Source organism: Heptranchias perlo, chromosome 3, assembly GCF_035084215.1.
Source record: "Heptranchias perlo isolate sHepPer1 chromosome 3, sHepPer1.hap1, whole genome shotgun sequence".
Taxonomy (NCBI): domain Eukaryota; kingdom Metazoa; phylum Chordata; class Chondrichthyes; order Hexanchiformes; family Hexanchidae; genus Heptranchias; species Heptranchias perlo.
Window position 1 is genome coordinate 126,529,035 of NC_090327.1, and position 27,230 is coordinate 126,556,264.

Genomic DNA, 27,230 nt, shown 5'->3' on the forward strand with positions numbered 1-27,230 from the left:
AGTGCCTGGCAGCACTATGTGTCTCAACAATGGATGCTAACTTCCAATTTAATAACTTGCAATAACAATAGAATTATTGTAAGTACAAGTGTATTTAGGGTTCCAACCCTTCAGGATTGTCCTGAAGTCTCCAGGAATTGAAAATTAATCTCCAGGACACTGCTGCGAGCAACCCGGGAGAAACACCATCAGGGCATTAAAAAAAATGGTGTTTTTTCCATTTTCTTTGAAAACTTTCATTTATTAGCTCTAAAAATATTGAAGATGGGGAAAAAAAGGTTGTTTGGATGATTTTTTGACTGTCAGTCAATCGGGTAACGGAGAGTCTGTCTGCTTTCCAGTTAGCGTGGGAAGGCGGTGCCTTTGAGGATTGACATGTCAGGTGACCAATTGTGAGAATGTGGGGGCGGGGCAGTTGAAAGCAGGAGGTTATGTGATGAAATCTCCAGAATACATCCAACCAGAGTTGGTAACCCTAAGTGTGTTCCAAATGTTCAGTAAAAATTCAATTTCAGTAAAATCCTTAGCAGTTAAAGATTCGCACTTGATATCCAAGTCACGGGTGGTGTTCAGTGCTGCCTGTTGCAGAATGTTGCCATTTTCTTTCAAGATCATTCTATATTTACAAGTTTGGAATACCTCCACGATTTCTTTATAACTTGGAAAAACTTCTAATATTTGCTACCAAATCGATAACTTTAGATAATTGTCAGTTATTTTTGGTTTGAAATAAATTCTATAATTCCCCTTCAACATTTTAACTATAATGAGACCAGAAAAAAAAACACCTGAATATTGAAATGCACAATTTTCAGTTTTTATAGGATCTCTGCTTTTCTGTGTTGTACTGTTTCATTGATTCTTAAATGACTAGAGAGCTACCTCGAGCATATTGCAGATGTCCAAAGGAATTTTTTTTGTTACCAACCCTAAGGCATATTTTAATACAAAAAGGTACCTTGCCTGTTAGCAGGACCCCTAAGCATTCAGATAGTGAGAAAAAGTTATGTTTTTCCTGTGAGATAGTTTTCCACACCCCCTCCCCCCCTTCCCACCACTTTTTCCATTGCTCTTTTTTTTTATTTAACAATGTAAACCTGCAAAACATGTTTACCCAAAGAGGCTATTGCAATTGTCTAAGGTTTCCCTCTTGGAGGATATCCCAGTGCGTGGGAGTTGAGATTTCCCTCATGGCTCTCCAGACGTAACATGAGGAATTGTCTGCTCTTCTGTCTGATGCATAACAACTTCTGCTTCTGTGTTTCTGAAAATGAAGTGCTACTGGCTTTTAATGATTTGTCTTTTCCACTCTTACACATAAGCCAATTCTTTCTTAGGAGCTTTAACTAATGCATAACTATTCTTCATAGTTACTAAATTGCTATCATTTCATTGAAAGCCATGTGTAGCTTTATTCTGTAATTAATGGTTATAACTTAATACTCTGACAGTGCATATTTTTCACATTCTCCTTCAGTTTATGACGATAAAGGAATTTTGCTCTGCATTTGCTCACCTGTCTGTAAAGATCTGGCTCACAAGATACTATTGAATCCAGTTGGTTCCCTCTCAGTATTAATGTCATGCAAATGTCCATCACTAATTATTCTCTTCACTGGTAGATGGTCAGAGGGAGTTATTTGTGCAATTTCTGGAATTCCTGGATGACTTGTCAATGAATTTGCCTGTTGGAGAAGTGGAATGAAATATCCTCTATTTTCTATATTTTCCTCTAACTCCTTTTATTCTGTTCTTTCATAGGTTTAGGCTATTATTTTCCGGTTGACAATAAATTCTCCATTGTTTTCCATCAGGCGGGAAATTGGATTTGGGCAGAAATTTTGAGGTTGGGACCAAATTTTGGCCAGTTCAAGTCCTTTTTGAGTGGATTTTTTTTGAGTGTTTAAATCTGCAAATTTGAACAATTATTAGGAAGCAGATACAATCAAATGTTGAATCAGCATGATTGCCCACCATTACTTCAACTATCTGCCACTGGTGGAATTTAGATTTGCTCAGATTGCACTGCCAAACAGATTCAGAATTTTTTCTGAAGTATAAAGTTACCATTATAATCTACTAGCGAGCCTCCTGTGGCTTCGCTCACAGAAAGGCGGAGCACGTGGTCTCTCTCTGATCTTGCTGTTGCTGCATCTTTCTCTGTCTCTTTCCTCGTCAGGTTGCAGGGCTGCAAGATGACTTTCAGGCCACGTGTGTAAAAGGGATCTGTTCAGGGCCAGAGCCCAGCTTTTTGGGCTGTGAGCAGGGGGAGGGATCTGCCCAGCATTGCAGGCAGTTTTTCTAGTCGCGAGTGTGTGGGGGAGGAATCTGGCCAGGGCGGAGGGTGGAGCTGGAAAGCAACATGAAAGGGTGGAGCTCTAATCCCCTTGCCCCGTGTCTGTTCCCTCAGCCCCACCCTGCGTCGTCTTCTCTACCCATTCCACTTCCTACCAATCCCTCATTCTCATCACTTCCCCATCCATTCCCCTTCCCACCTCTCCATACATCCTCCCTTCTCCATTGCTCATTGCCTCCTCTCCCATTACCCCACACCCTTATTTCTATCCTCCCAACCTCCACCCTCCATGAATTTCAAATTGTTCAAAACTCCACCACCCATATCTTATCCTGTACTAAGCCCTACTTGCCCATCACCCCGTTCCTCACTGAACTACATCGGTTTCCCGTCCCTCAGTGGATTGTATTTAAATTTCTCCTTCTTATGTACAAATCCCTCTGTGGCCTGGCCCTACGTCATCTCTGAAACCTTCTCTAGTCATGCATCCCCTCCAATGTCCCCCAGTCCCTTGACTCATTCTCCCATGCATCCCACCTCTCTCTGCTACACTTTGAGTGGAAGAACCTTCAGCTGCCTTTGTTCTACACTTTAGAACTCATTCCTCAAACTGCTCCACCATTTAAAATTGTTCTCCAGACATATGTCTTCAACCAAGCTTTCCTGTTTCTTTTCTCCCCTGAAGCACGTTATTCTACGTTAAAAGCACTATATAAAGGCAAGTTATCTGATATCGTGCTGTGCAGAAATGAAGAAGTTAACATATCTGTATAGAATTCCCCCCTCTATTTTAACAAAGGAGTTTACCTGGCATGATTAGTGCTTATAGCCATTGCATCATTACATCGCTTAGACATTTTAGCAGGCTTCAAACTCAAGTTAACAATTATCCATTTACACAGATTTTTAAAGGCATTAAACTTGTATTTGAGTTTCTATTTGAGGTAGTCCTGCAAAGTATTTTGTGCTTTGGGAGAGAAAATTGGACCCCTGAATGCGTCCAGATTGACTTTTCATTAACCATTCAAAATCCTTGCCATCTTCAAGCCCCACGTTCATTGGTTAATTAGGGAACCCTGCCTGCAAACCTAGGCTTTCAGACCACCATCCTGCCTGTTTCCTGGTGAATCTGGGAAAATGGAGGTAGGAATGTGCTTGAGGTTGTGCTCTGCAGTGTCTGCCTTATGCAGGGGCGGGTCTGGCAGCATAAAATGCGCCAACTTGTATATGGGTGGACTGTATGCAAATTACAGTATGTTGAGGAAAACACAGCCTCCGCTGCCAGTGTTCAATTGTCAACAGGGGCGAGGGGGGTGGGGGGAGGGTTTATTCCATTTGCAGCTAGGGCCTGTGTAAATGCTCAGGGAACATTGCCATTTGCAGGCCCAAGCAGATATTAGTAAGAAAAGAAGTGCTGTTTTACAGGCAACATAGAGGCTTCTTGCATCCTAAAGCTGTGGCAAGCCCCCTAGGCCTACCACATTATAATTCTGCCCTCTTTTCAGCCAGGACATCCCATTAGCGACACTAATTTGACAATCACCTCAAGGCTCGAAAGTGGGGGAGGGGTGGCGTCCTAGTGTGTTTTACAATAAATCACTAAACTTAAGTTTTAAGTGTGTACTTTAACTGAAAAAAATCACTGTTCACCAGGAATCGGGGAATCGCTTGACAGTTGGGATAACTGTTTCCATTGTAGCAGCTGTATCCACCGTTCCATTGTAGGAAATATGCAGAGAAACCAAACATCTACCCTGTGCACTTCCTGGACAGGTTGTGGACTTAACCTCTCTGGTCAGGTCACATTGGAGAAAGTGGCTGGATGTAGCTGCTGGCACCTGTAAACAGTTTTCTAGTCATCGTCTTTTCTATTGTTCTGTGTATTTTTCAGTGCAGTTCTGCCAGCAACGTTGCTTTGAACTTGAAGGAAATGTTGTAATTCCTGTTTTTATAGAGGATGGTCTTCCATAGACAACCTCATATTTTCTTTCTGGGCCCACCTCGCTGTTTCACTCAGCAGCGTTTAGAACTGATTGTGAACTTGGATGGGGTTTAACGTAGGAAAGGTTCACATGAGTATTTCTGTGCAAGAGTTTACTTGCTATACATGAATTTCCTTTACTGCTCAATTTTTAAAAAAAATAAAGCTTTTAACCATCTATACAGCTCGTTCTTTTTAAGCAGACTACATCATATTTTTTAGATGAATTCACCCATGAAATATGCGCCATGGAACAGGAACCAGTACCATTTTATTTTGTTGAGTAATATGCTTAATTCAGTGGTACAGAAAAGAAAAATGTTCTTCATATTTCACAGACAGAAAAGTCTAGATATTTTCCACTCTGCTTCCAACTTGCCAACAAAGCACATAGGAAAATATCTCTAATTTTCCACTGAATTTACTAATGAACTTTTTCATATTTGTTGATTGAAATGCTTTTCATGACCAAATAGCATCAATAATGAAGAACTTTGACTTAAAACCAAAAACTGACAGTTCTTTTGTTATGAACCACTGCCAATGTTTGAAGTGCTGACACACTTTACCAGCAGTCCAAAAGTTTTGCTTTGAATAGAGCAGTAGTAACGAGACCGTGAAATGGGCAAAAACAACTTTGTCATTCTGAAAATCTTTTGTAGAGTTCTCTGTGCTTTTTTATTGGATCTACAAATGCAAACAATTGTGAATCAGGTTGCCAATACTGATACTGCCTTCTACTCCCTGCAAAGGATCAAACATAAGAAAATTTTTTTTTAAATAAGGACAAAGTGCACAATCATTTTTTAGTAATCGGTGGGATCCAAAGATTCCACATTTTCTGAGTCTGACTTACAGTGGGAGAATATGGACGCTCTAGATACTAATGTCTGCTTTATTTGACCAATGAATTTATAGTGAGAAGAACAGAATGGGACAATCTGTCTTATTCATTCTACCCCACATACCAAAGGTTATGATCTGAAGCCAGGAAAGCCAACAGAAGAAATCTTTGGTTTGCTTATCCCTTCAAGAGAATATTAGCCTGAAAATTACTGTTGGTGATATTAGCGATAGGCACATGTGTTCACATGACATTGCACTGTCCACTATTTTAACTCTTCTGTTAACCTCTTTATTTTAAAGTGGTTAGCATCTCCCCTAAAATATGGACACAGGGATGTGGCACAATTTTTAAAAATTAATTCTTGAGATGTGGGCGCAGTCGCAAGGCCAGCATTTATTGCCCATCTCTAGGTGCCCTGAGAACGTGGTGGTCAGCCACCTTCTTGAACCACTACAGTCCTTGAAGTGGAACTGCTTCCACAGTGCTGTGGAGGAATGGAAAATCTGAGGGAGGATCAATTTGGATTGCTCTCATATAGCCCCTGTTATGCAGCTGCAGCATGAAATAGACAGAATAGGGAGGCTACCTGTCCTCTTGGCATGAATGCCATGTGAAAAAAGAAATCTGTGGAGAGAAGAAGTTGTGAGAAACAAATAAAACCTAATGAGATAGTTTTGTTCATCAGTGAGCCTAAACACATTCATGTAAAACACGTGAGTATTTGGGGATATGGTTAAATACAGCATGAATTATAATAATCTAAAACTAGCCATAATGATGGAGTGCAATATGGAGTTTTTACTGGGCTGTCTTTATAAATCTGTCGCAGTAATATCATATTGTGCAGTGTACACAGGAGAGAGATTACTGTGCACTTTATTGCATGATTAGATATAAATATAACCAGGAATGTACTGTGATTACATACCAGAATTCTCATCTCAGTACATTACAATTTCAAAATGATTACTGTTCAACTTATGTTCTTTTAGCTGCATCCAGCGACAAAATACATTTTTTAAAATTCGTTCATGGGATGTGGGCGTCGCTGGCGAGGCCAGCATTTATTGCCCATCCCGAATTCCCCTTGAGAAGGTGGTGGTGAGCCATCTTCTTGAACCGCTGCAGTCCGTGCGGTGAAGATTCTCCCACAGTGCTGTTAGGAAAGGAGTTCCAGGATTTTGACCCAGCGACGATGAAGGAATGGCGATATATTTCCAAGTCGGGATGGTGTGTGACTTGGAGGGGAACGTGCAGGTGGTGTTGTTCCCATGTGCCTGCTGCTCTTGTCCTTCTAGGTGGTAGAGGTCGCGGGTTTGGGAGGTGCTGTCGAAGAAGCCTTGGCGAGTTGCTGCAGTGCATCCTGTAGATGGTACACACTGCAGCCACTGTGCGCCGGTGGTGAAGGGAGTGAATGTTTAGGGTGATGGATGGGGTGTCAATCAAGCAGGCTGCTTTGTCCTGGATGGTGTCGAGCTTCTTGAGTGTTGTTGGAGCTGCACTCATCCAGGCAAGTGGAGAGTATTCCATCACTCTCCTGACTTGTGCCTTGTAGATGGTGGAAAGGCTTTGGAGAGTCAGGAGGTGAGTCACTTGCCGCAGAATACCCAGCCTCTGACCTGCTCTTGTAGCCATAGTATTTATATGGCTGGTCCAGTTAAGTTTCTGGTCAATGGTGACCCCCAGGATGTTGATGGTGGGGGATTCGGCGATGGTAAGGTCGTTGAATGTCAAGGGGAGGTGGTTAGACTCTCTCTTGTTGGAGATGGTCATTGCCTGGCACTTGTCTGGCGTGAATGTTACTTGCCACTTATGAGCCCAAGCCTGGATGTTGTCCAGGTCTTGCTGCATGTGGGCTCAGACTGCTTCATTCTGTGAGGGGTGCGAATGGAACTGAATACTGTGCAATCATCAGCGGACATCCCCATTTCTGACCGTATGATGGAGGGAAGGTCATTGATGAAGCAGCTGAAGATGGTTGGGCCTAGGACATTGCCCTGAGGAACTTGTGTTGGTAAACTAACCGACTTCATGATAAAACTACATTGTACTTAGCCTTATTCTATGATAAGTTTAAAAATAAATTTTATTCCTATTGAAAAAGGACTGAGTTGCTCCAGTATCCTGATAGGGATACAAGTACGCTGACAAGACAACACAACGCTTATAATGGTGTAGTGGGAAAATAGAGGATATACAACGGTGAGCAAAAGATTTGAAAAAAATGAACTATTGGGTGACAAGTGGCTGCATAAAGCACCATAAATCCAAGTGCTTTGTGTGGACCACAACAAAGTATTTATTTTCCATAATTTATTGCTGCAAATTGAGCATTATATTAATATTAAATGGTTTGCTTTCTCAAGCAGACATGTAAAATAATTTTTAAACTCAACATTAGATAAGTGTTGTAATGCTGAAATGCCTGTGCATTAATTCTCCGTTGCAGTGTCACATGAGGGTTACTGTGGGTCTATTTTCACAGAAAACCTTAATATACTATTCGCTTAAAGCCCGAGAGGTTTTATCAACACTTTCAGTTCCCTCCCTGATGGTGAAAGCAAGCAATGCCTCACTGCACAAAATAGCACACAACTAACTAAAATACTGTGCAACAAATTTAGATTTCATCCAATAGCATGGACATACAAAGTCATGTTGCATTTTTTTCTTTCTCGCTTCTGCTAATTCCCCCATAGGTATTCAGAGGGATTGGGGACATGACTCTGTCCAGTGCACGCCTCTGAAGTTTCTCCATGTGATGGGAAATGTTGCCCTCCCTGCGCACCAAATTGCCACCAGGACTTAAATATCCAGGCCCTAAATTTAGGCGATGCAATACTAACATACGAATGCCTAACATGCTGTTCTGAAATTCCCCTCATCAGGTACTTCACCATGATTTATGAATCGGGGTGGGGGTGGGGGGGCAATCCTAAAAAGGGGGGAAGCAGCAGCATCAAAATCACTTACAGGATTGACCGCCAACTTACAGCTGGCTGTCCAGCTGTTCTGATTTTGAGGCAGACTTCAATACGAGCAGCCAGAGCTCCCACTGGAAACAGATAGGGGCCTCATTTATAGAGGCAAATTGGAGTCAAACGTTGGCAGTTAAGACCACAAGGCTCATTTTCATCTTTACTTGCGCAGCCACTGCCAGTTCCTCAACCTGCCTACAAACCATGGATGGTGCAACTTGGTTGGTGGCCATTTCCAATGGGATCCTCATCTGCTCTCCGATAAAATGCTGGAAAGGTTTGGGAGACATTTTGCTTCCATGGCACTGTAGTTTTTTTTCCATACATAGACTATTTTAAAGTGCTTGTAGTGGCTATATAATGTTTTGAACTGTTGAAGGGCTTCTAGCAACACTTTTTTCATCATGGAGGCTCCTTCTGACAATTCCATTATGGCTAGAAGAAGAGAAGAGAAGAGGAAGAATAAACAGAGCTGTAGCTACAGGGAGATGAACTAGAAGGAGGCATGCTTGTAGGAATCCTTGCCCTCCCACCAGAGTTTATAGGCTCAAGACAACATACCTGCAGTTCTCTGAGGAGTAGTGCTTGAGGAGGTTTCGTTTGTATCAAGAGCTGCAACCCATTGCCACAGCTGGCACAGAATTGCCTGTTGCAATCAAGGTCATTACAGCCCTCAGTTTCTTTGCTTCCATCTCCTTTAAGGCTTCCAACGTGGATATCAGTAACATGAGTCATTCTAAAGTTTGTGCTTGGATTAGCAGGTGACTGATTCCATTACTTCTCCCATGGACAACCTGAAACTGCAGGATAGGGCTCTGGTGCTTGTACAGATTGCAGGCTTCCTCCAAAGTCGTGCACGTCATTGACTGCACTCATGTCACCCTGCGGGCACCTTCACATGACCCCACTGCCTCTGTGAATCGCAAGGGCTTCCGTTCCATTAACATGCAACTGGTGTGCGATCACCAGTAGCACATCGTGCAAGTCATGCAGCTGCAAGGAAGCTTTTATCTTGTGGCGATTCTCCATTCACCGCCCTCTGACACCCACCACCTTTCACCCCTGCGCAGCAAGTGAGAAGCTGGCAGCTTGGGGCAAGGGCTTTCCTCTGCATGCTTGGCTTATGACTTCTCTCAGGACCCCCATGTACAGCAACCGAACTGAGCTACAATCAGAGCCATGGCTCACCTAGAGTACTCATTGAGCAGACCATTGAATTCCTCGAGCAACGATTCTGATGCTTGGACAGTTCTGATGACTTCCTACAATATAACCCATGAAGAGTATCCCATCTGATAGTGGTTTGCTGTATTCTGCATAATTTTACTCTGAAATGGAGAGAACACATGGAGCTACCGTTGGATCAGGACCTCCAACGTGATGAGGGAGATGACATAGAGGATGGTGGGGAAGAAGGAGGAGGGTCCAACAGTTGCCTGCAGCCAGATCTCTTTGGCCGCAGCTCATTGAAGAGTACTTCAACTGAACATTCCTTGTGCTCCTGATCAATTGTCATGTTCAAATTCTGTCCTAGTTATCCCACCCTCAAATGCACTGCATCTGCCCATTGATGTTCAGGTTGACTAACAATGAAGAGTCTCCAGCTGACATAGGAACATTCTCTGCACACCGATTTCAAAACATTTTACCATTTTACTGGCTTGCACATGCCTAACACTAATTATCACTCTGGAGTGAGCCCATAGTGCCTGTCTTAAGTGCTCTCTTACCTACTTTAGTACTCCTATGAGGTGTTCCTCCAGTTGATGCAGCATGGGAGGTGGAAGGCTGCTGTGGCTCAGTCAAGGACTATTGAGGTGCTCTTGGCCAGTGACCTCAAGGAGCTCAGGCCCAAGAGATCCCGGCTGCAGTGTGCAGCAACATGGGGCCGGTCTGGCGCCAGGGCGGCTGTTGATTTAAAGGGTGGCGAGGGTCCAGGTCTGCTGTGATCCTGAGAGATGGCAACCTGTTCCACTCCCGTCGCGTGACTGCCTCTGCTACTGGGCTGTGGCTCACCACTCTCACTGCTCTGTGGGAGAGCAGACTGCAGGACATCCATGATCCAATTAAAGCACCGATCTATTCAGTCTCCCTGCCTGTCCAAGGCGGAGGTGATGGTCCGAGCATCCCTGAGAAATGCAACTACTGGTGCCACAGACTCCTGCAAGGAGGATACAGATGCAGTGTCCACTGAGGTGACCACACGCTCCATGGTTGATTGCAGAGTGTTGATACTATGAGCACGATTTTAACATTGTAAAATGGGTGGGTTGGGGGCATTGAAAATCGCAACCATTTCAGACTGCCTCCAGCCCCCTCCCATTTCTTGTTTTTACCGGGGCGGGACGAGGGGCAGGCAACCAACCCGCTTCCAGGAGGGGGGTTGGTGACTGAAACCTTTCAAGGAGGCTGTGGGCCTCCATTTTTACAGATATTGCAATTTCAACCCCTGGGGGCCGGGATTCCCGGGCCTTTCTCCTTCACGCCACGAGAAAGGAGGCGAGAAGGGCCGAAACAGGTAAGGTTGGCAGACTGTGACTGGACCCCAACTATTCACAGTCTATATCATGATTTGGATGAGGGGACCAAATGTAATATTTCCAAGTTTGCTGATGATACAGAACTAGGTGGGAATGTGAGTTGTGAGGAGGATGCAAAGAGGCCTCAAGGGGATATAGACAGGCTAAGTGAGTGGGCAAGAATATAACAGATTGTATATAATGTGGAAAAATGTGAAGTTATCCACTTTGGTAGGAAAAACAGAAATGCAGTGTATTTTTTAAATGGTGAGCGATTGGGAAATGTTGATGTTCAAAGGGACCTGGGTGTCCTTGTACGTGAGTCACTGAAAGCTAACATATAGGTGCAGCAAGCAATTAGGAAGGCAAATGGTATGTTGGCCTTTATTACAAGAGGATTTAAGTACAGGAGTAAAGATGTCTTACTGCAATTATATAGGACCTTGGTGAGACTGCACCTGGAGTATTTTGTACAATTTTTGTCTCCTTACCTAAGAAAGGATATACTTGCCATAGAGGGAGTGCAACGAAGGTTCACCAGACTGATTCCTGGGATGGCGGGATTGTCTTATGAGGAGAGATTGAGTAGACTAGGCCTGTATTCTCTAGAGTTTAGAAGAATGAGAGGTGATCTCATTGAAGCATACAAAATTCTTGCAGGGTTCGACAGGGTAGATGCATGGAGGATGTTTCCCCTGGCTGGGGAGTCCAGAACCAGGGGTCACAGTCTCAGAATAAGAGGTAGGCCATTTAGGGCTGAGACAAGGAGAAATTTCTTCACTCAGAGGGTGGTGAATCTTTGGAATTCTCTACCCTAGAGGGCTGTGGAGGCTCAGTCATTGAGTACATTCAAAACTGAGATCGATAGATTTCTAGATATTAAAGGCATCAAGGGATATGGGAATGTTGCAGGAAAATGGCGTTGAGGTAGAAGGTCAGCCATGACCCTGTTGAATGGCGGAGCAGGCTCAAGGGGCCGGATGGCCTACTGCTGCTCCTATTTCTTATGTTCTTATAAGTGCCTTTCTGACACAGCTTGTGGGCCCAGAGGAGCAGGAGTGCTTCCCCCAAGCCGAACAAGCCTATCTGCATCGAACCACCAACGATCACGGACCCCCACGATGAGCCCCCCCCCCCATCCTGACCCCTGATCCCTCCCTCCATAACTGACTAACTGACTCTCTTTTCTCCCCCCCCCCCCTCCCCACCCCACCCCCCCGGTGACGCCCATGCCCATCGGTGCCCCGTGCCCACCAATGCCCGCCCCTCCCCCCAATCCATACAATCAAAGACTTACCTGAAGACTTACCTTTTCATGTCCTCTCCCTGGCTGCTCTCCCGTCCAACTGAAGCCAGCCTGTCAATCAGGCCGGCCAGTCGTACAGCAAATCAACATAAAAAAAAAATAAAAGATGTCCTTACGTCAAAACCCGTACTTCTGGGTTTCCCGTCCACAATTTGACCCCCCAGGCACCTTCCCGGCTCAGGGTCAAAATCATGCCCTATTCATCAGATTCCCACTCAAGTTGGTAATGGATTCCTCCACACACTGACGTGTTGCAGAAGCTCCCTGGCAGACAGTCCAAAGTATTGATCAATTGCTGGTGCACGGAAAGCACTTTTATTTTAAAGGCTCAGGTCCCTAAATTCTGCATCTCTGTCCTCTTCAGCAGAGCTAGGATGTGAACTTGCCTTCCCAGTGAACAGTTTCCTGGGCCATGCTTTCCACTTGCACTTGCTGCTTCTCACTTTTGCTTAGTGAGTTACCCAGTGCCAACCCCTCTAACTCACTATCACTATTTAACTACTAACCACCATTGCTGAGTGCTTCTCCCCTTTAAGAGCCTTCAGGCTGCATTGATAGTGGTCACTCTGCCAAATTTCCCACCCTTGCAATTGGCGAGCTGCCTACAAGGAGCAAGATTAGCACTGGCACCAGGCCAATTCAAATTAAATGAGGCCCGACCACACGCAGGGTGCAGATTTCTGTGCTGGTGCCTGGCGCATGCATGCATGCACGCATGCGCGCGCACACGCAAAACAAACAAGCCTGGTGCTACATTGCGCTCTCCACTCATCTGCCACTACTTAGCCTTGCCATTATGTGGTAACCCTTGTCCCTACACCCTTTTCCTCACTCAGATGACTCAAGCCCTGCAGATGCACAGTCTGAGGCGGAGAACCCTCCTGAAGATGCACTGTCTCTCCACCTCCTCCTGCTCTTACAAGCTCCCTTCTGTTATTTCTACCCTCACTAGATTATGGGAGTCGTGCATGCATGGAGGATTGCAAATATTATACCCTTGTTCAAAAAGGGGGAGAGGGATAAGCCTGGCAACTACAGGCCAGTCAGTCTAACGTCGGTGGTGGGGAAACTTTTAGAGACAATAATCTGGGACAAAATTAATTGGCACTTGGAAAAGTCAGTTTGGATATGTGAAGGCAAATCGTGTTTGGTGAGTTCCTTGATGAAATAAGGGAGCGGGTTGATGTTGTGAAAACGCACTTTCAAAAAACGTTTCATAAAGTATCACATAATACACTTGTTAGCAAAATTGAAGCCCATGGGATTAAAGGGACGGTGGCAGTGTGGATATGAAATTGGCTCAGGGACAGAAAGCAGAGAGTAGTGGTGAACAGATGTTTCTCAGACTAGAGGGAGGTATACAGTGATGCTCCCCCGGGGTCGGTATTAGAATCACTGCTCTTTTTGACCTGGACTTGGGTATACAGGGCATAATTTCAAAGTTTGCAGATGACACGAAACTCAAAAATGTGGTAAACAATGTGGAGGATAGTAACAGACTTCAGGAGGACATAGATAGAATGATGAAATAGGCAGACACATGGCAGATGAAATTTAACGCAGAAGTGTGAATTAATACATTTTGGTAGGAAGAATGAGGAAAGACAATATAAGCTAAATGGTGCAATTTTAAAGGGGGTGCAGGAACAGAGAGACCTGGGGGTGTATGTACACAAATCTTTGAATGTGACAGGACAAGTTGAGAAGGCTGTTTTATTTTTTAAAAAAGGCATATGGGATCCTTCGCTTTACAAATAGAGGCATAGAGTACAAAAGCAAAGAAGTTATGCTAAACCTTTATAAAACGCTGGTTAGGCTCCAGCTGGAGTATTGTATCCAATTCTAGGCACCACACTTTAGGAAGGATGTCAAGACTTTAGAAAAGGTACGGAAGAGATTTACTATCAGGAATGAGGGACTTCAGATATGTGGAGTGATTGGAGAAGCTGGGGTTGTGCTCCTTAGAACAGAGAAGATTAGGAGGATCATGGAGGGTTTTGATAGAGTGAATAAGGAGAAACTGTTTCCAGTAGCAGTAGGGTTGGTAACCAGAGGACACAGATTTAAGGTAATTGGCAAAAGAACCAGAGGCGACATGAGGAAAAAAAATTTGATGTAGTGAGTTGTTATGATCTGGAATGCACTGCCTGAAAGGGTGGTGGAAGCAGATTCAATAGTAACTTTCGAAAGGGAATTGGATAAATACTTGAAGGGGAAAAATTTGAAGGGCTATGGGGAAAGAGCAGGGATGTGGGGCTAATTGGAGACCTCTTCCAAAGAGGCGCGATGGGCCGGATGGCTTCCTTCTGTGCTGTATCATTCTATGATCTGCCAGCTTCTCCTGCAAGATGAGTGGCAGTGGGTTAGTGTGTGCCCTGTTTAATGGTTTTGAAGCTGAATGAGGCAGCTTTGCATAGTGTGTATGAAACGAGAAAGCAGGAAGTGTGGCCAAGAAGGGAAGCAGTTTTAAGGGCAGTAGCAGGTGTGAGTGCAAAAAGAAGGAGGTGCAGTAAAGTGTCTTATTGTGAGTGGAGGAGAGGCATGGGAAGGGAAGGATTAACAGTGCTGGAGGTAAAGTAGGGTGGTACAGAGCTGTACAGAGAATAAGAGAGATGTTAAGAGGAGTCTTATCTTGCCAGTCCTAGTCAAATCACTAATTTGTTTAACTGCACTGCAGCCAAGTCCTAGGAACAACGTTGCTGGCATTGACTTGATCTGTCACCACTCTCTATTGCTGTTGACTAACTTGACGGGGCACCCATTGCCAATCAGAGCGGAAGATCATCTCCTTCTTATTGCTTACTTGCTCTGCAAGCATCTTCATGGCTGCATTGGAGAATCAGGGACCCCCCAGACAAGGTCATGCTGCCTGCTGCTTTGGAAACCCACTTTCCACTAACCACCCTTACAAAGTGCACCTCCCCTTTAAGGGGATTCAGGCTGCCTTTAAGTTGCGGTCACCCTGCCAGATTTCCCACCCTCACAATTGGCGAGCTGCCTAGAAGGAACCAGATTAGCACTGGCACCGTGCCAACTCAATTCAAATGAGGCCCGACCACATGTGGTCTCCTATTGACTGCATCGGGTGGAGCAGTTGGCCCACCCACTGCCCACCTTGTGTACGCCCAAGTCGAAAATCACCCCCAGAAAATCCAGTTGGAACCTTAGTTGGAAGCTTATAGTGCAGTTTCAGGTTGCCAAAAATAGAAGACCATTCTTGTCCTATTGATACATGAGTTGCTGATAAACAGGCTGCATGGGGCAATGGCGAGCAGAGACCAGGGGGTAGATTTTCACTTTCAGGCGGACTTCGGGCGACCGGCGGGAAGAGCCCTGGTGCCGCACACCCGCCCGAAACCCTTTCCGTGAGGCCTGAGCCCTTATGAGGGCCAGGCCTAATTTGGTTCCTGACAGTGGGCTGCAAGCACTCCACCAGTGTTCACATGCAGCTTGCCAGTCAGGTGGTGGGATGAGGGGGAGGAACGGTGGCAGGAATTCCGGTGGCTCCTCTGTTCAACCGAGCTGGAAGTTAAGGGGGCGGAATCGGGCTGGAAGATTTTTTTTTCTGGAGCCAGGAGAAGCATTGATGGGCTGTTTTCTGAGCGGCCTGCAGCGGTCCCTGTAAAAGGACCACTGGCTAGGCTGCTCAACACATGGTGTCAGTGGGCAGAGTGTGGGCGGTGCATACTCCACTTATTGACACCTCAAAATTGTGTCGGGGTGCCATGTACGTAATAGGACCTGATTAACATATTACAAGTCGGCTCCTGCCTGAAAATAGGCAGGTACCTAGGCTGCCCGCGTCAAGACCCCAACGAAAATGGCAGCGACGAGACCATGAGCAGCAACAGGGCAGTAAGTGGCGCACTGCCATTTTTGGCCTGTTACTGCTTGTTCCCACTGGGCAGAGGCCATGAAAATTGGGCCCCCAGGTGCCTTCCCACCAGAGGAGGGAAAATTGGATGGGAAGTGTCAACTCAGTTGCCTTTCTCCTGATGGGGGTTTACATCTTAAACATTAGCATTGATGATTTGTTTATATTTCTAGACTTCAATGTGGGGACTTTAGTCTTCATTCGCATAAGCATCACGTAAACAATTAATTACACACAATTAGAATACCCTTGTATCGGATTATTCACTTAATGGGCCCCATTTGAAAACCCTCATCTGCAAACAATTACACTCAGGAAGAGCTTAATTGTCTAGTTGCAATAGCGGAACTCAGAGCTGCAATTGACTAGAAAATTCTCTAACGGAAGAAAATAATTAATCAATTAATTTTTTTTACAAAAGGCGAAATAAACAATACTTGTAGTGCATATCTTGTTACAATGTTGTGTATAATAAGGCAGTAATAGCAGTCTTAGCCCTGGGAATTTAATCAAGAACAATTCTAGCACTGCAGAACAAGCCACTTTTACTTCTGAAGAACACATGACTCCTGATATTCTGATTACTGCATCAAAGGAAGTGGTCACCTGCACTCGCCCACTCTTGTGTTACAGGAACAGTACTGCACGTTTGTTTTTTTAAATACTGCTGGTACAAATCAAGATTATTTGAGGATAGGAGGTATCAAGTTACCATGTTATGTTGGAAATGAACAGATAACATCCTTTAAGATTAGTTTTGGTAAACTTTAAGAGAAGGTGAAGATATTTTTATTACATGACGTATTTGGAATAAAGCCAATTATGTTAAGGGGAAAAAAACACACAGGCAAATGACATTTTTAATTGTGTAAGGTGAAGAATTTACTCTGACAACCATACCACAAAATAAATCTATAATCTTGATCATAATATTGTGTGTTGTAAATTGCAAAAATAAAATCACTCCTCTTCTACCCAGAAGGTTTCTTGGAGAATAAAATTAAAGGGAGACAAATTCACAAAATCCAGTTGAAAAAATTATAATTTCTTTTCAGATGGACATCATGTGTGGGAAACTGAAGCAAAGACTGACAAGGAGTTCTTCAAACCTGTAAGTTTATCTAATCGGTTATATATATTTTATTGCTTGTGTAGAATTGTTAAATATGAATAATTATTATAATATAGTTATTCAAGAAGTTTTGTTTTCCTCATTTTAAAAGTAAAATTAAGCAGATGGCCATCACTGCAAAACAGAAGAATTGCACACGGCTAATTATAAACTAATGAACTAAAAATTAAACTGGTCTAAACAGTCAAACTATGGACTGGGACATTATAAATTAACAGAATAAGCAGTTAAATTGGGAAACTTGAAAAGTAGCTTGTTTTGTTAGCCCAGAAAATTGCAAACCTACATTCTAAAAATGCCAGGCGCTACCAAAATTCTATAATCACTAACTACGTCGCCAAGGAAGATCATGTAAAGACATCCCTTTTTTCTTGCTTTTACAGATAGAAGCTTGCTAAACAATTAGGGTGCTAGGGAATGATTCTGAACTGTCCAAGTGAACTACTTTTAATTGTCAAGCAGCTGTGAATAAATAGCTTCCAACAGTAAGTGAACACCATATCTAAATCTCGCTAAGAGCTACCTTGACTTTAAATAGCTGGCACTAACTACATTGGCTAATCAAATGGATTAAATACTGAAGTGTGTACACTAGCTGATGCCCACTTAATGCTGTCAAGTTTACGCCAGATCAATTACCCTGATTAAGTGGCAGCCCTGCAAATTATACTGATGTGAAAATACATCTGGATGTAGATGTCACGCCAGGGAGAAAATTTTAACATACCGTAGCATCACAGTAACGTAAACACAATCCCAAATGCATTCAGAATTTTAATCTAGACTAATACCCCACTCGACAGCAACGTGCAAAGTGTCAACATCATTTGTGTCTGATGTGTTGGTAGCCCACACGTAATGTGCGTTGCTATTTCTAAAAGCACGTTGTCTAAATGAGAATGATCTGATTACAGCGTCAGGTTCTTAAGAATGTTAGAATGCTAGTCTTGGATCCATCTTCAGTATAAAACCACTTGAAGGAAGAATTGTTGGAGTAGATCCTGGTTAAACAATCCAGAAATCACCTGTGACATCACAGTGCTACAGGTGGTGGAAGAGAGGAAGGTGGGGTAGAAATCAATCAATGGGGAAGGGGTGGGATTAGAGTGGATGAAAATCAAAATAAAATTATGGGCAGACTAGAAATCCAATTAAACCTCAAGTGTATTTAATTTTTAAAAATGGGGAACTTTAAAAGCGTGCGGCAAATGAATATCATAATAAATTGGATGATTGTGATAAACCTTAACAAAATAATTTGTCTCATGTTAATGATTATACAATGAAAGCAATTTTGTAAAACTACCTCTTGGATCTTATTGTGATTTAAAAACTGACAAGTTGTTTTTGGAAGCTCCAGAGATCCTTTAGCACTGAAGAGTTAATGTTCTGTATTATTTGCAAAAAAAAATGACTCCATTATCATCAGTATTGTTTTCATGTTAAAAATTATCAGTAAGAGTGTTGATGTTCTTGACCTTTTTCTGTCGTCACATATTACCAGTTAATGTTGACAACTGATGAGTGTACATTATTTGAAGTGAGGCTAATGCCTAACTTCATGTCAGATAGTATAATGATTGTCTTTATCATCTGTCACGCCCTTGTTTCTGATTCACCCGTTGCTCAATTTGCATTAAGTTTAATACAAATGATTATTTATTGTGCTTGCACCAGGCATAATTCTACTTAACTATTAAGAGAGCAGTTTATGAGCTACACAAGCCAGGAAGGTACCTGGTTCAATCCCTGGTGTCTGCTGATTTCCTCCCAGGGCAATGGTATGTGCACTGGGTATGGTAGTATAGTGGTTATATCACAGAGAAGGAAACATGCCGTTTTGGCTATGTGTGACTGCAGTCCAACATCAACGTGGTTGACTCTTAACTGCACTCTGGAGTGGCCATATCAAGCCATTTAGTTGTATCAAACTTTTCAGGGCAATTAAAGGTGGGTATTAAATGCTGGCGTTACCAGTAACGTCCATGTCCTGCGAAAGAATAATATTTTTTTAGAAAACTATAATTGGCCACCTCATTTCTGGACTAGGAAGTGGATTCCTATTCCTGTTCATTATCCAGTGGCTTTTGGTAAATATGCATACATGGAAGCCAGATAAGCAGAGGATGAGCCTGCAGTACTCACTGTCTAGGCTCACACATGAAGAATGGTCATTTGGTGAGGTTGGAGGACAGGCAGCACTGTGGAGCAGTACCCCAGCAGGAATCAGTGCCTTTAGAAAATTCAAGGGAAGAAGAGTGAAGTCCATAATCTTATGGATGAGCATTAAATAGCAAACATCTCTCATTAGTGTGTCTGCATCATTATGCAATTATAGGCTAATAAAAGTTTCCATTGTGATTTCAACATGTTAGGTTATTACACGGGTCACTAATCAAAATGCTGAGGTTTTCATTGTAAAATCAATTTTTTATTAATTTTTTAAAAATCTGCAAAAGCACTTTCTTGTATTTGATATTTTACCATGTGTATCCTACCTGTGAGACAATATAATTTTTTTCTCTGTTGCAGGGTACGCTCATAGTTGAAATTCCACCCTATCGCAACCAACGCATTACTAGCCCCGTTCAAGTTTATTTCTATGTCTGCAATGGGAAACGAAAGAGGAGTCAAAGTCAGCGCTTCTCCTATCTACCTGCTAATGGTAACTACTCATATTAAAATGATTACATAGCCAAAAGGTGCACTGTTCAAAGCCAACATGTATGTGCCCAAACTGGGCATTTCATCATTTGGCAGAACAGTAGTAAATGATCCAACTAGAAACTGCTGATGCTGAGCATCAATGCAGGCTATGAAACTGAAGATCATTTGTAGAAATTATTGAATGGCAAAACCAAATTTAAATCTATGATTAATTACATAATAAGAAAAATATTAGAATGTATTGAACAGTTCAAGTCATCAGAAAAGAAATTTTGCTACTTTTTTTAAAACAGAATACTCAGAACTTGTATATCAATGTTAGGTTTTATTAAGTAAAATTCTGATGGGCAAAAATTATTTTTTGGAATTGCTGTGCTCTGACAGTTACATGATTTTTGCTGGGTAATGTGGTCATGCAGCAATGCAGTATGGAAGAGAGGTGGTAGGACATTGAGTTTGAACTTGCAGTTCCCTACATTGATGCTGAGTGCATTCTCAGCTATGCTGTCATGGTGAGGTAGAATTGGTGTTAGCATTTTTCCACAAGGGAAAAGACAACTGGGGGGAAAAAATTGATCTCGAACTCTTCATACGTACTTTCTAGTGAGTGATTACATAACACAGCTGATAGCGGTGACCACTGTATTGATACACAGGAAAAGAACTGCATCTTTGTTAATGTGTATTAAATTTTAAGTAGAGTTTAAGTAGCATATCCTGGTGCATTTCTCAAATTAAAACCTTAATATTTATACATAAGTAACTTTCTACGGTGTGAAGCAATTTTAAAATAATCTATATCTGATGCTTGATTAATTAAAGAAAATGACATACTGCGGAAGGCGATTTTGCAATAGGAGTGATGTATATAATCATGTGACAGAGGATTTGTGGTTGCCCCTGTGTACTTGGCATAGTCCTACATTACTTGTGGTTTATTGAGCTGCTTCCCGTAAAGCAGCACTGGTCATGGGACTGTGAGCTCTATAAATAATGTCTGAGCTGACCTATTACAGCAAGGGTGGTCACTGACTCTCAACTAATTTGGGAATTATTGTTATTCAGTTGATGCAATATTGGTTCTGATTTCTATTCAAAACCTTTATAAGTTCTTCCAATTTCTGTCCACCTCATCCGTTACCGTTAGGAATCTAGTCACCAGTAGGATCCCAGAGTGTCAATCAAATATTCTCTCAGTAACCTTGTATAAGCATACAAGAAAACATTAAATGAGGAAAAATGACATGTGACCTATCAAGCTCACTCTACAGAATATAAATATTTAAAATTTAACAGCTACCAGTTCGGACTGATTCAGGAGAGAGTTCCTCACGTGTTGTTACACACATGCGCAGAGCTCCTCATCCATTGATTGAAATGTAAATATTTGGAGAGCGTAGGTGGAAGCATCAGCACTCTCTCTAAACACTTAAATTGACTGCATGGAAGTTTTTAAAAAAATGTTCAGGAGATGCAAGGTGCCCATGAGCACTTTTTAAACCTGCTTTGACGCTCCACTGGAATTGCACTCCGCTAATATCAAATCTAAGTGAGGTGAGACTGTCTCCTCCAGGGTACTTCACATGACTTATTACATAGAATGTACAGCACAGAAACGGGCCATTCAGCTCAACTGGTCTATGTCAGTGCTGATGCTCCACATGAGCCTCCTCCCTCCCTACTTCATCTCACCCTATCAGCACATCCTTCTATTCCTGTCTCCCTCATGTACTTATCCAGCTTCCCCTTAAAGGCATCTGTGCTATTCACTTCAACAACTCCTTGTGGTAACGAGTTCCACATTTTAACCACTCTCTAGGTAAAGGAGTTTCTCTTGAATTACTTATTTGATTTATTAGTAACTATCTTATATTTGTGTACAGTTCTGGTCACCCTATTATAGAAAGGATATTATTAAACTAGAAAGAGTGCAGAAAAGATTTACTAGGATGCTACCGGGACTTGATGGTTTGACTTATAGGGAGAGGTTAGACAGACTGGGACTTTTTTCCCTGGAGAGTAGGAGGTTAAGGGGTGATCTTATAGAAGTCTATAAAATAATGAGGGGCATAGATAAGGTAGATAGTCAAAATCTTTTCCCAAAGGTAGGGGAGTCTATAACGAGGGGGCATAGATTTAAGGTGAGAGGGGAGAGATACAAAAGGGTCCAGAGGGGCAATTTTTTCACTCAAAGGGTGGTGAGTGTCTGGAACGAGCTGCCAGAGGCAGTAGTAGAGGCAGGTACAATTTTGTCTTTTAAAAAGCATTTGGACAGTTACATGGGTAAGATGGGTATAGATGGATATGGGCCAAGTGCAGGAAATTGGGACTAGCTTAGTGGTATAAACTGGGCGACGTGGACATGTTGGGCCGAAGGGCCTGTTTCCATGTTGTAACTTCTATGATTCTATGATTTATGACCCCTAATTTTGGATTCCCCCACAAGTGGAAACGTTTTCTCTCCAATCAAACCCCGTCATAATTTTAAAGACCTCTATTAGGTCACTTCTCAGTCTTCTCTTTTCTAGAGAAAAGAGCCCCAGCCTATTCAGTCTTTCTTGATGGTGTTGGCTGTGGCAGGCGGCCTCCATGTGCTGTCTTTAAAAGTTTGAAAAAAAATGATTGATTGCATGGTCTTTTTGTACCAATTAAAATGTAAATATCCCTCCCCATTGTGAACAGCAATGTTGAGCCCCAGGCACGAGCAGGTTGCTTTGATACAAATGACTGAAAATGCATTGGATGAAATTTTTTAATTTGCATATTAACAACAACAACAACTTTAGTTTAAATAGCACCTTTAACGTAGTAAAATGTCCCACGGTGCTTCACCGGGGTGATTTTCAATCAAAATTTGACACCAATCTACATAAGGAGATATTAGGACAGGTAACCAAATGCTTGGTCAAAGAGGTAGGATTTAAGGAGCGTCTTAAAGGAGGAGAGGTGGAGAGGCAGAGAGGTTTAGGGAGGGAATTTCAGAGCTTAGGTCCTAGGCAGCTGAAGGCACGGCTGTCAGTGATGGAATAATTAAAATCGGGGATGCGCAAGAGGCAAGAATTGGAGGAGCGCAGAGATCTCGGCGGGTTGTAGGGCCGGAGGAGGTTACAGAGATAGGGAGGGGGCGAGGCCATGGAGGGATTAGAAAACAAGGATGAGAATTTTAAAATTGAGGCATTGCCGGACTGGTAACTAATGTAGGTCAGCGAGCAAAGGGGTAATTACAATAATCCCACCCACATATGGATAGACATATTGTATGTCACCTGTAACTTCTGGCAAGAAATCATACTGCCCTAAAAATGGATATTTCCAGTCCTCGCCCCCTCCAGCTGTAAGTAGAAAGAGGAGTAGGCCATTCAGCCCCTCGAGCCTGTTCCGCCATTACATTACATAATGGCTGATTTGTATCTTAACTCCATCTACCCGTCTTGGTTCTGTAACTCTTAATATCCTTGCCGAACAAAAATCTATCAATCTCAGTTTTGAAATTTTCAATTGATAGGAACATGGGAGCATACGCAGCACTTTTTCCACTTGTATTGAAGGAAAAAAGACACAAGCCTGAAGGGGAAACCAAAGGTTGAAAGCACTGATTGGTGCTACATTTCTAAGGTGGTGGGGGGGAGGGGGGGGGAATCCGAGGGCATGCTGTCTGGGAAATATTAAGCAATTTTATAGTGAAGTGAGTTGGCGGGCTGTAACTAGTGGGGTACCGCAAAGATCGGTGCTTGGGCTTCAGCTATTTACAATCTATATTAATGACTTGGATGAAGGGACCGGGTGTAATGTATCCAAGTTTGCTGATGATACAAAGCTAGGTGGGAAAGTAAACTGTGAGGAGGACACAAAGGGCTCAATTTTAAAACACAGCTGGGAAGGGGGCGAGGGGGTCAAATTGAGGTCGGGAAACCCATTACTACAGGTTCCCCGGACGTCCTTACGATTTTGACGTAAGGACGTCTTTTATCTTTTTTTTGTCGGTTTCCTGTCCGACTGACCGGCTGGCCTCAGACAGATGGGAGAGCAACCAGGGAGAGGACGTGTTCAGGTAAGTCTGCAGGTAAGGCTTTGTTTGTATGGATGGGGGGAGGGGCATAGGTGGGCATAGGTTGGCATGGGGTTCATGGGGGATGGGATCGGGGGTTATCGCAGGGGTCCGCGATCATTGAGGGGGGAGGATCGGGGTCAGGTGAGAGGAGGATCGGAGTGAGGGTTGGGGGGAAGGAGGATCAGGGTGGGGGGGGGTTTGGGGATCGGAGAGGGGGGGAGGATCGGGGGTCGGGGATCCACAGTCGGGGGTCTGCGATCGTGGGGGGGTCAAGCAGGTAGGATTGTTGGGCCTGGGGGAAACATTCCTGCTCCTCCGAGCCCACAAGCTGTGCCTTTCTAGACACCAACCTGTTAGTCTTGGGCCTTCTCGCCTCCTTTCATGAGGCGTAAAACAGAAGGTCCGGGAATCCTGGCCCCCCGGGGTTGAAATCGGGAAGTCCAGAAAAATGGAGGCCCGAAGTCTCCTTGAAAGCTTTTAAGGCCCGACCCGCCTCCTGGGAGCAGGTTGGTCGCCCGCCTCTTTTCCTGCCCCGGTGTAAACTGGAAATGGGTGGGTTGGAGGCGGGTCTGAAATGGTGGCAATTTTCAACGCCGCCCCCCCCCCCCCCCCACCCTCCCTCCAACCCACCCATTTTTCACTTTGAAAATTGAGCCCAAAGAGTCTGCAAAGGGATATGGACAGTTTAAGTGAATGGGCAAGAAGGTGGCAGATGGATTATAATGTGGGGAAATGCGAGGTTATTCACTTTGTACGGAAGAATAAAAAAAACAGAATATCTTTTAAATGGTGAGAAACTATTAAATGTTGGTGTCCAGAGAGACTTGGGTGTCCTCGTACAAGAAACACAAAAAGTTAGCATGCAGGTACAGCAGGCAATTAGGAAAGCAAATGGCATGTTGGCCTTTATTGCCAGGGGGTTAGAGTACAAGAGTAAGGAAGTCTTACTACAATTGTACATGGCTTTGGTGAGACCTCACCTGGAGTGCTGTGTACAGTTTTGGTCTCCTTATCTAAGGAAGGATATACTTGCCTTAGAGGCGGTGCAATGAAGATTTACTAGATTGATTCCTGGGATGAGAGGGTTATCCTATGAGGAGAGGTTAATGACTCCAGAGGACTCTCTGGAGTTTAGAAGAATGAGAGATGATCTCATTGAAACGTAAAAGATTCTGAGGGGGCTTGACAGGGTAGATGCTGAGAGGTTGTTGCCCCTGACTGGAGAGTCTAGAACTAGAGGGCATAGTCACAGGATAAGGGGTCGGCCATTTAAGACTGAGATGAGGAGGAATTTCTTCACTCAGAGGGTTGTGAATCTTTGGAATTCTCAACCCCAGAGGGCTGTGGATGCTGAGTCATTGAATATATTCAAGGCTGAGATGGATAGATTTTTGGACTCTAGGGGAATCAGGCGGTAAAGTGGAGTTGAGGTTGAAGATCAGCCATGAACAGATTGAATGGCGGAGCAGGCTCGAGGAGACGTATGGCCTACTCCTGCCCCTATTTCTTATGTTCTTAACGATTGATAGATTTTTAATCTTAAAAAAAGGAAAACCAGAGTGAAATTTAGATGTTCGACAGGCCAACGAGGCCATCACTTCACAAAAGTTGTCTCTAACGTCACTTTCCCACTTCCAAACACCCTCCACGCTCACCCCACGAGCCCAGTTCCCAAAAGCATTTTACCTCTTCTGGACCTTGCTCACACTCCATCCAAATCCCTGACCATTCGCAGAGACACTTGGGGCGATTATAGCAGGTAGTTAAAATCGTCCAGGTTACTAACTGGCCATGAAGCCACTGCTTCGGATTTTAACCTGCTCAACTGAGCAGGCGGGGTCCTTTTCTGCATGTGCATGCCGGGTCCCGATGACGGTGTAAATGGCTGTTCGTGCTGTTTCTCCGGGGGTTCCGCCAGGGTGATTAGGAGAACCACCGCAGAAATAGCAGCGATTGTCTTCATCTTGTGCAGAAGAATAATTCTGAAATATGGATCTCTATTGACAGAATTTAGGTAACAACATTTGCATTTTTACGACACCCATATTCTGTCAGTATCAAAAGAACAAAATAGGGTAGACTTTCATCTCCATCACCTGGGTAGTAATCTGGTGGGGCGGGTCACATAGAACTCGTATGATTTTTATTCTATTGATTCCAATGGAATGGAGGGTTCTATAAAATGCATCAGATTACTGCCCAGGTAAATGGAAAATCTACCCCAATTCTGTTTTTTGCCACCTGCTGCCGTTCGGCGGGGGGGTGGGGTGGAGGGGAGAGGGGGGGGAGAGGGGGGGAGAAGGGGAAACATAGCTGTTGACCTATGGCTTTAAGAGACAGCGGTACTGAGAGAAGCATTGTACTGTTCTTTTCCCTCCTATTCTTACACTTGTGTCTTGTAAAAATGTATTTTGACAGGAGCCAGTTACTGACGCACCGCGAATAAGTAGCTGTTACTTGTTCAATACCACTGTTGCTATTTCCAAAAATGAAAAACGTCCACCCAGACACCTTGGAATGGGCACAGCTTCAGAGTGAACAAAATATACGTTTGAGTTTCCATTGGGTCAGCATTGGAAAAATGTTTTAAAAGTTACTCACCGCTTGGCCAGTGAGACCTCTGTTTTTGGAGAGAAAAAAATTGTGAACTTCTCAATTAACTTTTCCCTCGCCAAAAAAATGTTATTTGAACTTTAAAAGGAGGATATGAATTCTAAATGAAATACATCATTGAACCGTAGAAGTTTACACTAAAGAAGGAGGCCATTCAGCCTGCATCTTTGCCGACCCGGCAAGAGCCATCCAAAATGAATCCCACTTCCCCAAGCTCTCCCCATAGCCCTGCATCTTCCTCTGCTACAAATATTTATCCAATTTTTTCTTAAAAGATGCAATGGTCTCTGCCTCAACCACTCCCTGTGGTAACGCATTCCATGGTCCAACAACTCCCTGCATAAAAATTAAAAAAATCTCCGACCGTCTCTCTTCACTGCCTTAGTGACCATTTTAAATTGTCACTGACTTAGTCATAGTCTTTCCCTATTCACTCAATCAAAACTATTCATAATTTTAAAAACCTCAATGAATCTCTTAACCTTCTCTGCTCCAGTGAAGAAGACCAAATATCTAGTTAAGTTATGCTAAACCTTTATAAATCACTGGTTAGGCCTCAGCTGGAGTATTGTGTCCAATTCTGGGTGTCTCACTTTAGAAAGCATGTCAAGGTCTTGCAGAGAGTACAGAAGAGATTTACCAGAATGATACCAGGGATGTGGAGAGACTAGAGAAGCTGGGATTGTTCTCCTTAGGGCAGAGAAGGTTAAGGGGAGATTTAACACAGGCATTCAAAATTATGAGGGGTTTTGATAGAGTAAATAAGGAGATACTGTTTCCACTGGCAGAAGGGTCGGCAATGAGAGGACACAGATTTAACATAATTAGCAAAAGAACCAGTGAGGAGATGAGGAGAATTTATTTTATGCAGTGAGCTGTTATGATCTGGAATGCAGTGCCAGAAAGGGTGGTGGAATCAGATTCAATAGTAACTTTCAAAAGGGAATTAGATGTATACTTGAAAAG

General features: G+C 43.4%; 1 protein-coding gene across 3 annotated transcripts in view; it reads left to right on the plus strand.

Annotated features, from left to right (window-relative positions):
- nfatc1 (nuclear factor of activated T cells 1) overlaps nt 1-27,230 on the plus strand; it is a 226,922-nt gene that overhangs the window by 84,598 nt on the left and 115,094 nt on the right. For all 3 annotated transcript variants that reach the window (XM_067981949.1, XM_067981948.1, XM_067981950.1), the window contains exons 7-8: nt 16,857-16,912; nt 19,466-19,598. In XM_067981949.1, the coding sequence (XP_067838050.1) occupies nt 16,857-16,912; nt 19,466-19,598 (189 nt within the window). The remainder of the gene's footprint in view (nt 1-16,856; nt 16,913-19,465; nt 19,599-27,230) is intronic.